Here is a 16,330-nt window from a genome sequence, read left to right as displayed (position 1 = left end):
CACAATATGGGAAATGGCAGAGAGAGCTGCTGGCAGCTGAAACCAGAACAGCTTGTTGTGTGAGCAGGGTCCAGAGTGCAGCCACCTTCCTTTCCTGGTTAGTGAGTTAAATGAACCAAGACAGTTCAGGTGGAGAGTGCTCAGCCAGGACCTGTGGCAAAGAAATCCACACTACAGCACCTATTGGGTCATTTTCCTCACATTGGTGAGTCCTAATTTATGAAAACCTTTTCCCACACATGTTATTCCTCCACCATTTTGGTTCTTTTGGGTTCAGCTGGTCAAGCTGATAGAAGCCCACCAGGGTGTGGAAATCAGTGCCGGCCGGGCCGTGGATTTCACAAAACGAAGGAGCCAAAACTCAGTGGTTTTGTTAAGATCCGCTTAGAATATTTTGCATTCTGCCTCTCCCTCCCCGAAGCCATCAGGTGAAGCAGCTTCGGCCTCTGAGCTGCCCATCCGCCATGGTCAGGCGCTCCCCTCGCTCCGGGGTTACCAGCCTGCGGAGGGACCCCCGCCGCCGGTGAGTGCCGCGGCAGCGGCGGCCGCGGGAGCCCGAGGGGTGGCACATCCTTCTTCGCATCCCTCCCCGCATCCCTCCCCGCATCCCTCCCTGCATCCTTCCCCGCGTCCTTCCGTGCATCCCTCCCTGCATCCTTCCCCGCGTCCTTCCCCGCATTCCTCCCTGCATCCTTCCCCGCGTCCTTCCGTGCATCCCTCCCCGCATCCTCCCTACATCCCTCCCCGAGATGCCTCCCTCCGCCACCGCATCCTCTGCCAGGGCGGCAGTCCCGGTGCTGGCGGGGCCGGGCCGGTTCGGGCCCGCACCGCGGGCACCTCTGCAGCTGAATCAGCCTCGGCTTGGGGAGATGTCGGTACCAGATCTCGTCTTCCGGAGGCTGCCTGGGAAAGCCGGTGACGTGCTGGACGTGGGGGTACCTGAGGTTCGGCCTGTGATGTTTCCATCCATTTAAACGTCCAAACACTCCCTGAAACATTTTGAATTCCTGTAATTGCCATTTTTTCCCTCTCCGTGCCCCCTCCTTCCCCCTGACAAATCGAAAAGTCCTCATACAAAATGCCAGATCAGGGCTGACTGTTCTGACATTTCAGAGCTTTTCATTTTTCTTAATCCTTTTAAAATGCATTTCAAAACACTTTAGCTTGTCATGTAGAGAAATGAAATGCCCCATTTAGAAACAGCAAAATGGAACATGCTGGCTGATTTCATGTTCATTTTGCCTTATTTTTTCCTTTCTGTTTAAAAATTTTGTAGAAAAGACAGAACTGAATAACAGTGAACTAAATATTCATGTTTTGGTGAAGAAAATTGTGACCATAAATGTCACTCACTTCTGTCAGAAATTAAATGTTTTTTCAAAAATATTATATGACAGTACCATTTCAGATGATTCGATGGGTTAAAGCTTTTTTATTTTTTAAAAAATCTTCTTTAACCAACATAGATATATAGCAGAACTCAGAGACTTCCAATCCATAATCTTTTTTCTAAAGCATTTCATACATGAAAAGGGAAGAAATAAAAGGAAAAAAAAACCAAACTAAACACAAGTCAAAGATTTTAAAGTGCCTTGGAGAACTGTTGAGGTCTGTTGAAGTGTAAAGCTGTGTAGGTATTTCAAATCAATGGGAGCTAACAAAAGGTACTAATTAGCTCTGAAGTTTCTGATTTCTTATCCACACAACAGTCAGGTTTAAAATATCAAAGAAAAAGGAGCAGTCTGGGTTTACCAAGGTTTTGATAAATCCTGCAGTGTTTGGCCTCAGCTGTCCAAGTCCATTCTCAGCTTAGCATTCTCTGTAACCCCATTCATGGAAACATGGAAACATCTTTGACCTCAATCCCTTGGAAACCATTTGCTCTCTAATTATCTAGATGCAATCCCTGGATTATGTGAGGTCTAAGCAGAATTCTGTCCCAAGGGCCTCCAGCTTCAGTACTGAATGACTGAACAGGAGCTGGTCCGGGTGATCCTTGTGTCCCCCTTCCAGCTCAGGCTATTCCGTGATTCCAACAATGTACTCAAAACCACCCTGCATTGCCACATGTCTGGTGCTGCACCACAAGTCCCAGATCTTTGCAATATATGGCCTCAAATTGTAAGGCACAAATGAAACTGTCACAATGGAAAAATCCGAATCTTGGTTCATCTTTGTTTGATGGTGCTGTGAGAAAATGAGCAAACAAACCAACGGACCACATGTGGGCTCTCTTGGGATTTCTTCACCTCTAAGTAAACATATATAATGGATCTTGCAACTACAAAATGTTATTCCATGTAAATAAGGGCTATTGTATTGAAAACTATATTCCTGGTATGAGCATTGAATTAGTTTGGAATTTTATTTCAAGTATTTAAAAAGGCATTTCACAAGAAGCAGACCTGTGGATCAAAAAGCGAGATTTGGTCAGAATTTTAAGCAGAAGAGCTGGAGGGACTTAGGTAAGTGAGTAAAGTAAAATATCTCAGTAGACTTTTCTGCTTAGTACAGTGGAAGACATGCAAAACTATGTTGTCAAATTCAAATTATCCAAGATTAATTACATAGAAATCAAAAGCTGAATTTCTGCAAGCCTGCCAAAAGTTAGACTACCTTGTCTAAATCAATTACTTCAGAATAGCCATCTGCCAATAGTCCATGTGCTGCAATGCAGCTTCTTGGAATCTTACTGCTCCAGAGAGGGAAAAATGAAAATAAAAGCAAGCAGAAGAAATCCCAGGCGAAAAATTGGTGCTTTTTGCTTGCCTGTCTCTTCCCAGTTTCCTGCCCCCTTCAGCGTATGAGAAAGGCAAGAAGAGTTTGTGCACTTTGGAAACTCGATAGGAGGCAGCAGCTGATCTTCCCATCACCAGCCTAAAAATAATCCACTCCGGGGCTTGGAGCGGCTTCACTAAGTGGAGGAAAATCCTGCCATCGGTATGATATTGATCACATAGCACAACCGAGTGACACTTTGGGTTGTATTTTGGGGTTGTGTTTACAAAGGTAAGCTGCAGAGTTTGATCTAACATTCAGCAACCAAACGGGGCATGCGATGACCCTCCCCCCATTATCTCCCACTAACCACCACCTCCTCCTCCTCCTTCCCTTTATATCTGTGGGACAGGGCTGCTCCTCGTTCTTTCCTGGGATTACAACTCCAATCTCTTTTTCCTTTTTCATTCGCAGGCGTTCTCTCTTTACCGTCCCCTCCTGCTGATGTTTTCTTTGCTGCTGTTCACAGGGTTATGTTTCTTTTTTTAAACTGTCCTGTCTTGGCAATGTGAAGTAGAAGGTTTTACAGCAGGCAGCGTAGCACGCTGGTGTTAGGGATTGCATTGTGTGGAGAAGCTTTCCAAAAAAGAAAGAAAAAGAAAAAAAGCGATGTATTTAGATGTGTGAGACCACTGCAGATGTTTGTGTAAAATGCTTTGCAGTGCCAATAGCCTGTTTAGCAGCACTGCCGTTGTGATTTTCCCTGTGTTTGGAGCCTGATCCAGAAGGCTCCCGAAGTCAATGAGATTCTTTGCATTGACTTCAGCACCGTTTGGATCAGGCTGTGGCACACGGCAGTTAGCGCTGCGAATGCTGACAAGCACCAGAGGTAACTCATCATCCTGAGGCCCAGGGGAGCTGGGACAGCGCTTAGCAAGGACGAGGGGTCTGTGGAGCATACGTGGTCACAGCTTAAATAAGGAATAAAAAGAAAATTGTATTTTGTATTGGGTCGTTTTTGATAAAATAGATTTTAAAGGGACAGTGCTTTCTGCCGTTAGCTCAGCAGCACTCTTTGCAAGACTATAGATCACATGGGTTGGGTTAGAGTGCTTTTAGGAAGGTAAGAAGAGCAAAATAGAAGGTTTCAACCTAGAAAGGAAAAATATTCAGAGCACTAACCTAAAATATGTGGAAAACCTCAGAGTTAGGCCTTCCATTCAAAGCTATAAATTTGTCCTTAGTTAAAATTTACTATGGGAAATTCCAGAAGGAAAGACAAATTTTACTTTTGTGATTTATCCAGAAGATAAGAACTAAGTACTTTTGTAAAACTCTGAGTATTTTCTTCACCCTGCACCTATATGCATACACATATGTATATACATACATGTTTATATGTATATATGGGCATATAATCCACATTTTATCTACGACCAAAATGAAATTTGATCTGAACTGAGACACAAGTATGCTCTGTAAACAGATATATTAGGAAGTGCAACTATCAATTTATAAATTTTTTTTAAGTATGGACAACAGAACTACTGCAATAAATGTTTTCAAAATATTCTTATTCCCCAAAACAAGCTCCACCTGAGGAGTGTACTTATACTCATTTTTTTGTAGTCATAAGTACCTTGCAGAGCATGACGATCAGAGTGATAATTCAGGTAAGATCAAACTCTTGAATATGAAGATTTTAAAGTCCACTTTAAAAGACCCTTAAGGTACTTAAATTGTCTTTAATTAGGAATCTTATAGTTTTGCACTTGGTGAGGATGTTCTCATAATTTTAATGGAAATTTAGATTATCTACCATTTTCCCATTGTCTTCTTCAGAATTGCTTATGGAAAATATATCTCATGAACTGGCTTAGTGCCCTGAGAATCCCCATTTATCCTTGTTAAAATGAGATTTGTGAGTGTTTAGGTTCAGTGTTTTGTCATTTCCATGTTTACGACTTTGACCTATTTTCTTTCTTCTCAAAACTTCTCTCCTCGTCACAGTGAATATTTGTTCATGAATCACTTTTGTTCTGTTTTCTGTTTATTCTCTTATGCCTGTATCTGTCCACCTTAGCCTAAAACCAGGAAGTCTTAACTTGCCAGTAACGGGGACCCTAGCATAAAAATTTAAATGCTTAAAGGACATGAGGGGTTTTTTAGCTATTTCATTGGAGGGTGAACTGCTGTTTAGATAGCTCACATCCTCATTAAAGTAAACCAACAGGGAATCAGATTCCCAAATGATGTAAAGGAGAGCTGAAATTTACCTTCCACTGGTGCCAACATGGGCCCATCCTCCTAATTGTTCTTTCCATTCCCCTCTCTGTGAAGTTTGGCTGATGGCTTTAGCTCATATTGACTATTCTGCACAGGCCATTCTCAAAGGGAGAAGGAAAAACCACCTCTGAGAATCTCTGATGAGTTGTAGAGTTCATAAAGACAGAAGTTAAAGTGAGTAATTTTACAGTAACTTAGAAAGACGGAGGCCTTCCAGCCTACAAGTGTTAAAACAAAAAATTACCTGGCACTTGGTACTCCTGCTGGGTTGCTGAATGTAGCTGGTAACCTCAGATGGCACATGCTTGTTATCAGATGATCTTTGTCCCATTACTACATTTCCATGTCTGAAATCATAGATTAAACCTAGCATGCTTGGCAATATTATAATAACGTGTAACATTCCTGCTGTAATTAGCAGTGAAGCAAATTGTGATGTACCCACGTTGCTGCAGTTGCCCCAGCATAACTTGTTGGCCTACTGTATTCAACAGCAAGCAACACTTTCTCTGGGAAAGCCATTTTTTGCAATGACTATGAATAACATTGTCTTTTTAAATTAGTTTATGAGCCCCTCAACAGTTATTCTGAATGGCTGCTGCTACCTGATGAGAAGTAGTGCTTCATAACTGCAGATGACCAACAAGTTTCAAAATAACTTTCTAACCCTTCATCTGTTTTCTCCAGAGTATTCACTTTTAGGTTACACAATTTCTGTTTTCGATGTGGCAGTTAGACTGCTCCCATTTTGTTCAGACATTGCTGTTGGCCAGTCAAAGCCATCTTCCTGTAGAGAAGCTTTCAACTCCAAAGGTTCCAACCTGAGCATGAGCTTAGAGAAAGGTCAATGCATATGAGAGGAAGAGGCATTTGTTTTCCAGTGCCTCTCCCTTCCTTTGGGCCCCACAGATACAGTTTTGCTAAGAGGCTGATGGACATTTCTCCTGTGTTTATGACCTTGAGACAGTCCTGCATGAGCCAGCTTGGGAATTAAAGTAGGACAACTGCAGCAGTTCAGCTCTGATGCTGAGCTTGATGTGAACAGGGCTTCTTATCTTGGGAACAGCACCACATTGATTAGGACTGTTAATTGTGAGGCTGAACTATGCTTGTGTGGCTCTCTGCTGGACTGTGAGCCCACAGCAAGGCAGGCAGACTGCAGAGGGTGATAAACCCATCTGGCTTTGCTGCTTAATTCACCTGTGTACCCTTCCAGGCAGTGCTGTTCCCAGTGTTCCCAAGGAAGGGTCCTGGCAGGTGTAGGAGGGCAGCTGCTGCTCTGGAATGGAATGCATTGAGTTGGAGCATTAAAGGCTTTAATCTCTTCCATCCCTGTTACAACAGAAATCTCTTCAAATTTCTCCTCCTGTGGCTCTGCAGCCCAGTTTTACCTCTTTGATCTCTCCCCACATACGCACTGTGGCCTATAAAGTCTGCCTCCTCATCTTTGTGAAGGAGAAAATCACCTTTAACCACAGGGTGGGAAAACTTGAGTGAGCTCTGTATTCTCATTTGCTTAGGCCTAATTCAAAGACCTTCAGCATTAAAAGTTTTGCTGTTCTGTGTGATTAACATTCTGCCATTTTTTTGATGGAAAATACAGAATAAGTATTCAGTGTATTTAGTTATGTACTTGCATAAAGCTCAGCATGGAGAGAAACAAGCAGCACTTCCTCACATGGGCAAGATAGCTCTTTTTCCCTCTCTACAGATGTAGTTCTGACGGAAGCCCAGCATTTTCTTACTAGTAGAGTAAAAGCCAAAGAAAGAATACTTTAATAGTTTAATTTTTATTGAGGGAACCAAATTTGATCAGTGGTCAGTTATAGAAGTGTTCCATCTTCCTTTCCTGCTACAGTTTTCAGTGAGTTACAACAGTAAGCACAACTGCAATTCTTCAATTCTTCATGTTTTGGCTTTATTTTGTGGTTTGTTTTTTTGTTTTTAATTTATTGTTCTTAATTTTCACATTTTCATTTCATTTCATGAAATCTTACGGTCGTAGAGAAAGAGGGGAATGGTGCCTTTTCTCTCTTTGACTGGGTAACTGCAAACAAGATCTTCAAACTGTCTTAATTTCCAGGCTCAGTTTTATGAGTGAAAGCTTTCAAAACTAGGGCTCATTAAAAGTCAGTGTAGTTGAGGCCTTTTAAAACTCTTTAAAATTATTAGAATCTCTTTAAATTGCAATTCTGAAATGCTGTTTAAAGGTGCAACTTTGACTCTTTAATTAGCCTGAAGCTTAATCTGTTTGCAGCCCTTAAAAATGTGTCCTTCTGTAGCTACACTGTACTTTCCAACCATGAGATCTGAGCGTGGGCACAAGAAATTTTGCCATTATATTATCAAATTTTTATTTGAAAAAGACTGAAGGCTGCACTGTTTTCTTGGATGAGAGATTGCATCTGAAAACTTGTCATGGTCCAACTCCTGTTATTTTTAGTGGAACTGCAAAAGCATTGTTGAAAAATACCCTGTACTGTCTAGAGAAATCAAGGATTTGTTCTTCTGCCTTAGGGGCTTTCTTTCTGTCCTTCTTTGGAGAAGAACACAGCTTGTTAAACTTTGAGGCTAATGGAAATGAGCTTCTGGAGGCATGCCCTGATGCTGCAGAAAGCAATGGCTAATTTCAGCTTCAAAGCAAAGGGCATTGACTGTAAATGCAAAGCATCCTCCCTTTGATATCAGCAAAACTTCATCCAGTATATTTCCCTTATCTAGGAAACTTGAGCCAAGAGGCAGGAGTTACACTACATGATTTATTCCAGGGGGTGATGGTTCTGTGCATGTCTCCACCTCCAGAGTCTCCTCTGTATCTAAGTTTTCCAAAAAGCAGAGCAAGGTCTGGCAGTTTGAGTAACAAAACTAATGTGGAGGGTGTGTGGGATCTGCCTTCTGAACCAGAAATGGATGGGAAGGGAAGGATGGAGTGGTTCCTGTCCCTCCACAAGGCACACTGGAGATGACATTATTTCTCAGAGCTCTAAGGTAGTGCAGGGTGTTTTCATACACCGTTCTTGAAGATCCAGAGAACTGCCAGCAGCAGGTGCTATGAAATTTGGGACATACCAACAGATGCAGAATATGAATCCTCCACTTCCAGCCACAGCTCATTCCCAGCACAGTGGAAATGGAAAAATGGGTGGAAGAAAGGAGGGAAGGGAGGAAGGAAGGATCACTGGACTATTAATGCTTCCACAGTTCTTATCTCCTCCATTTCCTATCGGTGCCAGATTGTACTGGATGTGTGTCCTGAGCTGAGTGCTGCTAAAGAGGGAAGTTGTACATTTTATAATTTGGCATTTTATGAGGCCAAAGCTACACTGGGGCAGCACAACAGCACCACGCTGATCAGAATATTTTCATAGATTTTAAACCTGTGGAAGTTTAATGAATATGGTCACTGGATAAACTGATTCATGATGAGGTTTTCCGATAAAAAAGCTTAGGAATTTAGTGTCAATCTCCCTATCTCGTTTCATTTGCCATGTAATCTTTTTTATTTTCTGGTAATTTTTGCAAACTAACCAACCTAGGCTTGATTTTCTCACTCTTTTTAAGAGAAGGCAATTAAATTGTACTTCTCTTTTTTAAAAATGAACAGAAGCACTGTGAATAGACTGCCCTCACCTTCTCTTGAAAAAGACCACCAGTATGATGGGCACTGTCTGTAGATATCAGTATTAATTAATAGGACCTCAGTCCTGGTAATGTGCAAAAGACAATTGGTTTTAAGAATGTTACTGGATACTCCATACTATACTGTTTGTGATACTCCATCACAGGACTAGGCCCAGCACAGATTCTTGTGAAGATTCAGATGTGACTCTTCAAAGATGCATCTTGCATGAGGGCTTTTAGCAACTGTTGTTTGAGGTGTGATAGGAAACCTCTGCAAACTGATGGTGGTCTCCAGTTAAGAGAAAACACTCTTCCTGCAGTTAACAGTCCTTCACTTTTGCTGCCTCTATTCTATTTCCTTTTCAGAAAAATGGGAAAAAACCATCAGTTCCCTTAGCTTCCCTTGGATGTGGTTTTCATCCTTTCTCCCAGATTGATTTTTGACTAGAAGCCAAAAGCTACACAGGGAGTAAATGATTCAGTGGTCATCTGAACCCAGGATTCTCCTGGCTTTCAGTACCACTCCAACCACTAGACCACAACAGCATCTTATGCTGCCTCAGAAGAGAGTCATCCTTGTGGGAAAGGGAGGAAAATTCCCAGCAGAACTCCCTTGGACTTCTGACCTTCGATAAAAATGAGGAAACAGCACTTCTGATTTTCAAGAGATTACCATTATCATTATGTTTCCCTTAAAGGCATGTCAAGCTTTCACAAATTAAACCCAAACAACCTCTGTGTAGATTTTTTTGAAAAGCTCCTTATTTGTTTTGCTAATAACTCCTTGATATATTCAGACAGATCCCGCATTAACAGAATGTGTATTTTTTGTTACTAGCCCTATGCATTTATAAATGTATTTTGGTATAAAAATAAAATTATAGAATGATAGTAGTCATATCACTCTATTCATTATAGAGAATGGGCCAAAATCTCCATCAAATTGTGTTACAGCACATGGACTGTTAGCAGATGGTGGTTACTGAAGTTTGAGTCAGTTGACCCTCAGCTTTTGCCTCAGTGAGTATCTGAGTGCGAGTTATGCTTAACTCTGGTAAATCTCAGCCATAAACTACAGATGTATTTGGGAAAGGGGATGCATTTATCACACTCCTTTCAAAGAAAGTCCTCTTCTTTGATGGGTTTTGATATGGGTTGTGATTTTCAGATCCAAAAAGAACTTGCTTAAAAGCTAACAGGGGGTTTAGCAGAGGTTTAAAATGCTTATTTGAATTCTGTATTTTTGTGAAGATCTGTATGTTTGTTCTGTCTCTAAGGGACTACCTGTGTAGTTTATGCTTACCTTGTTATGATTACCTGGTTTAAACAACTTACAGAACTAATAACTATATGAGGAAAGAAGGAAATATTTTTCTCCCTATTCAACTTTTTTTTTTTTTAAACTGCATTTATACATTTTCTGCATCCCTATCTTGTTCTGATTCTGCAAAACCTATTAATACCAACGTTCTTGCAGACAGGTGCTTTGCTAAATTAAATACATTCCTTCTATTTTAGCATGTAAAATTTGAGAAAGGGTGTGGATAAATGAGTTTCCACAACTTACTCTACAGTACTGTGTTGCTCTATGTTTGCTCTCTTTGCCTGAGGGCAAAGAAATGAGCAAGAAAAGGCTTTGTTTGCAGTCTGTTTCATCTTCTTGTACAGAAGACTGAAAAAATAAATGATGCACAGGTTGATTTAAGCCAGAACCTGGCCATAACTCTGGGCCACTCTATGGCCCACGCTCTGCAAGCACGAACACAGGAGTTTGTCATGGTGTACAAAGATAATCTCACTAGAAGTCATGGAAGCCAGAGACTGCTAGGATGAGACTAAGCACATGTTTAAAGGTTTTCAGGATCAAGCATAAATGCTGATTTACTGCCTAGGCAATCTTCTGTACCACGTACTTTGGTTAAGAGTTTGTCATTTTTCTGTAATGTCTCCTGTGTGTGGCCATGGTTCTATGTGACAACGAAGAAATACAAAATATTAGTGAGTGCAAAGCTGCCAGATCACAAATACCAAAGGTTCAGAGCTTGCATTGGGAATGCAGTGCAACAGATTGTTGGAGATATAGCACAGACAGTCTTGGCTCACCAAAGAAACAGCAACACACAGGTCCACTTATGTCCATTTGGGTTTTGTTATGAGAAACGGAAATACTTATTTTTCAAATCTTCTACTTTCTTTCTTTATATTCTCACAGAGCTATTGAAGCATAGTGTTTGTGCCTATAGTGAGCACTAGAAGTTATAGCATAATGTATTTAAAATAGCACTTAAATAATGAAGGCAGCTAAATATAAATAATATTATAAAAATATAAACACTACTAATGTCATATAAACACAGCCTTCTAATGTACTTGTATTTGACATTGCCCAAAATAATTTTCAAAATGCAATTGTGTTATTCTCTATGGATTGTTCAGTATGCTCCTTCCCTGTCTCTTTATTATATTTATTTTGTCTTTAGCCAAAGGGAATGCTGGCACTCTTGGTAGTCAACATTTCTCTCATTTCTGTAGTAGCCAGACCCTCCAGAAGAGATGAGACTCGCGTTTTGTGGTAACGACAATGCCTCAGCCTACAACATCAGTGCTGGTGTCCTCAGGAATGTCTGCTTTGTGGATGCCCTCAACTTGGTCCCCCATGTCTTCCTGCTGTTTATCACCTTCCCAATTCTGTTCATTGGTGAGTTATTCCATGGAGCTCTGCCATCCCATACACGAGCATGTGTTTGTACTCAGTCATGTTTGCATGGGCTCGGTGGAACTATTGGATACTTTGTATTTATGAATTCTGAAAAAAGAAGAGGAAGAATGGCTTCACCCAGAGGATGTGAGGCCAACCTGCTGAAATGTGGGAATTTTAGATATAAATCTGAACTAATCAGCATGAAGAGATGTATGAGAACCAGAAAGATCAGGTCCAAATTTGCTGTGAAACTTCTCTCTGCAGAAGTTTTCTTCAGATTTGAAATTGGCAACTTGCAACCTTTGTTTTTATTAGATATTAGAAGACTTAGGGCAGTGGGTCTGAATTTCCTTGAAGTTACATGAATTACGGAGAATATCCAAAATGTTCACATTGGATCTAATGGTAGGACAGGTGTAGGAAACATTTAATAAAGAACAATTGCTTCTTTGCTAACATTTGTAAACAAAAGTAGAGCAATAGAGATTTTTTCCCCAACAGAAATAAAAAATAAGAAATGATAAATTTCTCTTGAGGAATGTAGGATAGTGGAGGGGCTCAACTCACATAGTCTTGTAAAAAAACCCATCTAAGCTGGTACTCTAATGATAATTTTTTCTACAGTTGTGTTTTTATCCCAGTTAATTTGCAGTGGTGAAATAAATACAAATTAATACTTTTCCACAGAGGTCAAACAGTGGCATTCTAACTGATCATAGGAGATTATGAGACTTGAATAACCATCAAAAGTATTAGTGAAAATAAATATTCTCCTGACAACTGGATGAGAAATGCCATGTCAGTTCTTCCATGTTACTTTCCTGGTGTTGCATGTGTAGATGCACAGTAATGCATTTCTTCCACAAGGAAGATTTGAATTTGAGACTGTATTTGGACATGACACTTAAGGGCTTTCATCATGCAAAAAGACTCCAAAGCAGTTGAATAAAATGCTACAGGAACCTGTGGGCTAAGATGCTCCGTACCTAACTGTGACATGATCCAGTGACTAAAACTAATTAAATAATTAAGCAAGAGAATAAGAAACAAATTCTAACAAATGATAAAGACTAGAAAGAAACCCCAGGGTTATGGAAACTCTCTCCAACAGTGCCGGATTTTTTACCTCAGTGCTGGCTCTTCCTTTGAGGTGAGATGCAGGTCCTGCTTGAAACACAGGGCTTTGTGCAGTAGTGTTTGAGGAAAGTACAATGCAAGGTCTGAGGGCAAAGATAATATTTTAGAACACTCTAACATTAAGTGCTGCTTCAATTTTTTTAGAGGTATTAGCCATTTCATTTTGGAATAGTATTGCAGCCACTGAACATTCCCTCTATTTCATAACAATATTAGGAAACAATATAGTATTTTAAATTGTGTGCTATTTATGTAAGTATGTAATTCTTTGTTTTCTATTTTTATGCTAATTATCAGGACAAATAGTTGTTGAACAGAGCATTAAATCCAGCTGGAGTCCATGGTATAGACTGACTCCAAACCAGAAATTTGGTGATAAGCTGTGTTTGTGCAGACATGTGGGCAAAGGAAAAATAAAAAGCATCTTGAGAGAGACAAAGACAAGAGCAAGGTCAAAGAAAACCACATTAGATTAGGAAAGTCTTAGAGAACTATAGAAAATGCTTGAGATAGCTATGGAGAAGAGAGAATAATTTGTTCTTGAAGAATTTTGTATCTTAACCAATGATGAAATGGTGAAATGCTGACAGTTTCCAAGAATGAATACACTTAGGTTTTGGTTTATGTGTTCCTGAGTCACCTGGTGAGCCTCCAAGCACAATTAGGCACTGCATCTTAGTGTAGCAAAAGCACATCCTGGGTTTTAAACTGAGTTAGTTTTGTTTCCTTTTGTTTGGTTTCTTTACTTCCCAAAAATGTGCTGTTGTTGGGATTCGCTACAAGCTTTGGGAGGCCTGTCAGAGAATTCCAGGTTTTGCTTTACAGTAAGAGGGACTTTTGGGCTCACTGGGTCAGGACAGCCCCGAACCTGTGCGGGGAGAGACAGAGGCCGAGGCTCGCCACACCAGAGGCCAGCCTGGGGTCAGGCCTTGTCCCTTCCCGCAGATCCTCTGTGCCCCACCTCTTGCTGGGTTGCTCGCCACAGAGAGGATCTTGCCTGGAAAGGGCAGGTGACATCTGAGGTGATGACAGGGAAATAGGCTTGAAATTGAATCTGTTGGTTAATTTGAGTTCTGGAGCTGCGTTGGGAGCTCCGAGGAGCCAGCAATGGAGAGGCCTGGGCTGCACCTGAGGGAGAGAAGCTGTGAAATCACTGTTCAGCCTCCACTCAGACTGTACTCCCAACCAGGCCTGAAACAGATAATAAATGTCACTTGTTTCAAGTAAATGCATCTCTTTGAGGCCACATTTGAGGATGCAGCTTTTATCTCAGTTGGAAATTTTTCCCACTCTTTCTGTGACTGTGAAAGGTGTGAGGATGCCGTCACTTCAGCTCTTGTCAGTCCCTGTTGTATGAGGGTGCCACTTGGGGTGGTTTCTTTTGTTGTTGTTTTCCTATAATTTTTCTTGGCCAAGAAGGACTTTTCTTTGATTGTAATTTGGAAAAAATGTTGTCTCATTGTCTTCAGGGTTTCATTTAAATTATGGGGCAACAGAGACACTCCTGGGTCATCTTTTTAGTAACAACATCCACAGTGTCTCATCCGGTAGGGAGTTTGTATGGATTGCATGTAAGTGTGGCCCAGAAAACTGATAAGCAGATCAGTCACTGACTTACTTTCTCTTTCCTTGCTATCATTTCCCAGGCTGGGGAAGCCAGAGCTCCAAAGTGCAGATTCACCACAACACCTGGCTGCACTTCCCTGGGCACAACCTGCGGTGGATCCTGACCTTCACCCTCCTGTTCGTGCACGTGTGTGAAATAGCAGAGGGGATTGTTTCCGACACGTAAGTGGCAGAGTTTGGTGGATAACCATGCTAATTGCATTTATTAGTGAACAATGTTAATGTCTGATGGGCTGGCTAGTAAGGCATGAGGAGGTTTTACCCCAGAAAGTTCATAGAATCCTTTCATGAACTATCCAGGTTTTAATGGGATGAAGGTGAAGCCTTGTCAACATTTATTCTTCTCTCAAGCTATTATAGCAAGAAAATACTGGTCAAAGTTAAGCACTCATGAGGACAAAAATATTTTTGTCTCTAGAAATTCATGTTTGTCCTCTTCAATGGATTAGCAAAACACTTATGGTTTCATACAATTGTGAAAAAAAGGCATTAAATTCACTAATTTATATTGTTTTTATTTTCAGACAAATGAAATCTCGCCACCTGCATCTCTTTCTACCAGCTATAATGGGATTTGTGGCTGCCACTGTATCCATAGTCTATTACCATAATATTGAAACATCCAACTTTCCAAAGTTACTGCTGGGTAAGTCTACGTCTGATATTTATGTCCTCTTACAAATCCCAGTATTTTAGCCAAACTCAGCTTGTGTAGGTCGAGGAGGATGGTGGAATGTGTGAGAATATTAAAACAGAGAGGAATAACTCTCTGCCCTTGCAGATATGGTAGTATCATAGGAGTTATTGCACCTTTCATAAGGTACACACTGAAAACTACTTCTAAAATTATTCCAAAAGAGAAAGCCTTGCATGCTGTGTCATTTCTATCATGAGATTTTAGGTATTTTTTAACACAGGTGATAATTTTGAGGAAAAACTTGTCTGCATTCCAAAGGGCTGTTTCAAAACTTTGAATAATGATCTGACCACAAACTCCTGTGCAGATGCTGCTCTTTCTCAACATTTTTTGCAGCTGATTCCAAGATTATCCCATCTGCTCTGTCAGTTAGGAGATGGTCAGACCAGATGTGACAGAATAATGTTCCATACAAGTATGTTGTACAAATTGCCTGTAACTCAACCACCTGAACAAGACCCTGACAGATACCAGCCAGGATGCAGGCTAACCCTAAATTCCATAAACCCTTTTTCCAAAGGAGCACATTTCCGTATTCTCACTGGGATGCACCCTGCTTTTTCCAAGAGGCAATATGACTTTTGTCAAGTTGTGTTCCTTTTCCTTCACTATAAGAACAAAGCTCCCCTTCAGATTAAGCCCTCTTCAGTGGAGTTTTGTACCTGTGTGAAGATCTGCCATTGTGGATCTGTTTGAAGGGTTGTGGCCCAGGAAAGAAAACAGTGGCTGGTGTCAGAGAGGATCACTTGGTATGGTGCCTGCACCATATCAAGCCATGGAAGCTAAAATGCTGTAGTTACACTTATTTATTAATTTATTTTTAAATTATGTACGTGCACCTGTTTTACAGCCCTGTTCCTTTACTGGATTATGGCCTTTGTCACCAAAACCATCAAGCTTGTCAGATACTGCCAGGACGGGGTGCCTTTTTCTCAGCTGCGTTTCTGCATCACTGGAATCATGGTCATCCTCTATGGGCTGCTGATGGCTGTGGAGATCAATGTCATCCGGGTCAGGGTATGTGCCTTCTTCCTCAGGATCTAGAAAAATATCAGTGGCATCATGGGGGTGAAGATGGCTCCTTAGTCCCAGGAGTTCTGGCTTGTGTCAATTTTAGGCCCAAGTTTAGCTTAGCCATAAAGGTTTGGTTAATTCTGTGGATATCAATGGTGATTTAAATCTCTTTAAAATGTATGTCCTTGACATATCCCCTGGACTTGGTGTGTGTGCGTGCCTGTGTGCATCTATCCACACAAAGTGCACACATATTTGTATAGATGCATATTTGTGCACATGAGGAGGGTATAGGTGGGTGCAATCTGTAAAATATGTGCTGTGTTAGTGCTAATGAACTGTTTATGTAGTGAATCTCTAGGTTAGCTAAGTTCTTACCCATGATAATTTAAAATAAAATTATTTCCAAATATTTAATTTTTACTGTTTTTCAGCTTGAGATAGGTGGTACTGATAGGGTTCAGAACAGTATCCACATCCAATGTTGTTCAATTGTTTGCCAGTTATCTGTCAAAATGGAAATGCTCCTA

At 40.9% G+C, this 16,330-nt stretch overlaps 1 protein-coding gene across 2 annotated transcripts in view; it reads left to right on the top strand.

Annotated features, from left to right (window-relative positions):
* Window positions 1-2,910: 2,910 nt before the first annotated feature.
* The window catches only part of ABCC9 (ATP binding cassette subfamily C member 9), a 69,402-nt gene continuing 55,982 nt past the window's right edge, over window positions 2,911-16,330 (top strand). For both annotated transcript variants that reach the window (XM_054282239.1, XM_054282240.1), the window contains exons 1-5: window positions 2,911-3,009; window positions 11,158-11,323; window positions 14,110-14,251; window positions 14,614-14,735; window positions 15,637-15,803. In XM_054282239.1, coding sequence (XP_054138214.1) covers window positions 11,179-11,323; window positions 14,110-14,251; window positions 14,614-14,735; window positions 15,637-15,803 — 576 coding nt within the window. In that variant the 5' untranslated portion in view covers window positions 2,911-3,009; window positions 11,158-11,178. The remainder of the gene's footprint in view (window positions 3,010-11,157; window positions 11,324-14,109; window positions 14,252-14,613; window positions 14,736-15,636; window positions 15,804-16,330) is intronic.

Source organism: Melozone crissalis, unplaced genomic scaffold, assembly GCF_028551555.1.
Source record: "Melozone crissalis strain CALT ecotype California unplaced genomic scaffold, PUWL_Pcris_2 ptg000033l_1, whole genome shotgun sequence".
NCBI classification, from domain to species: domain Eukaryota; kingdom Metazoa; phylum Chordata; class Aves; order Passeriformes; family Passerellidae; genus Melozone; species Melozone crissalis.
Note: the sequence above shows the minus strand (reverse complement) of the source record. Positions and strands in the feature narration are given on the sequence as shown.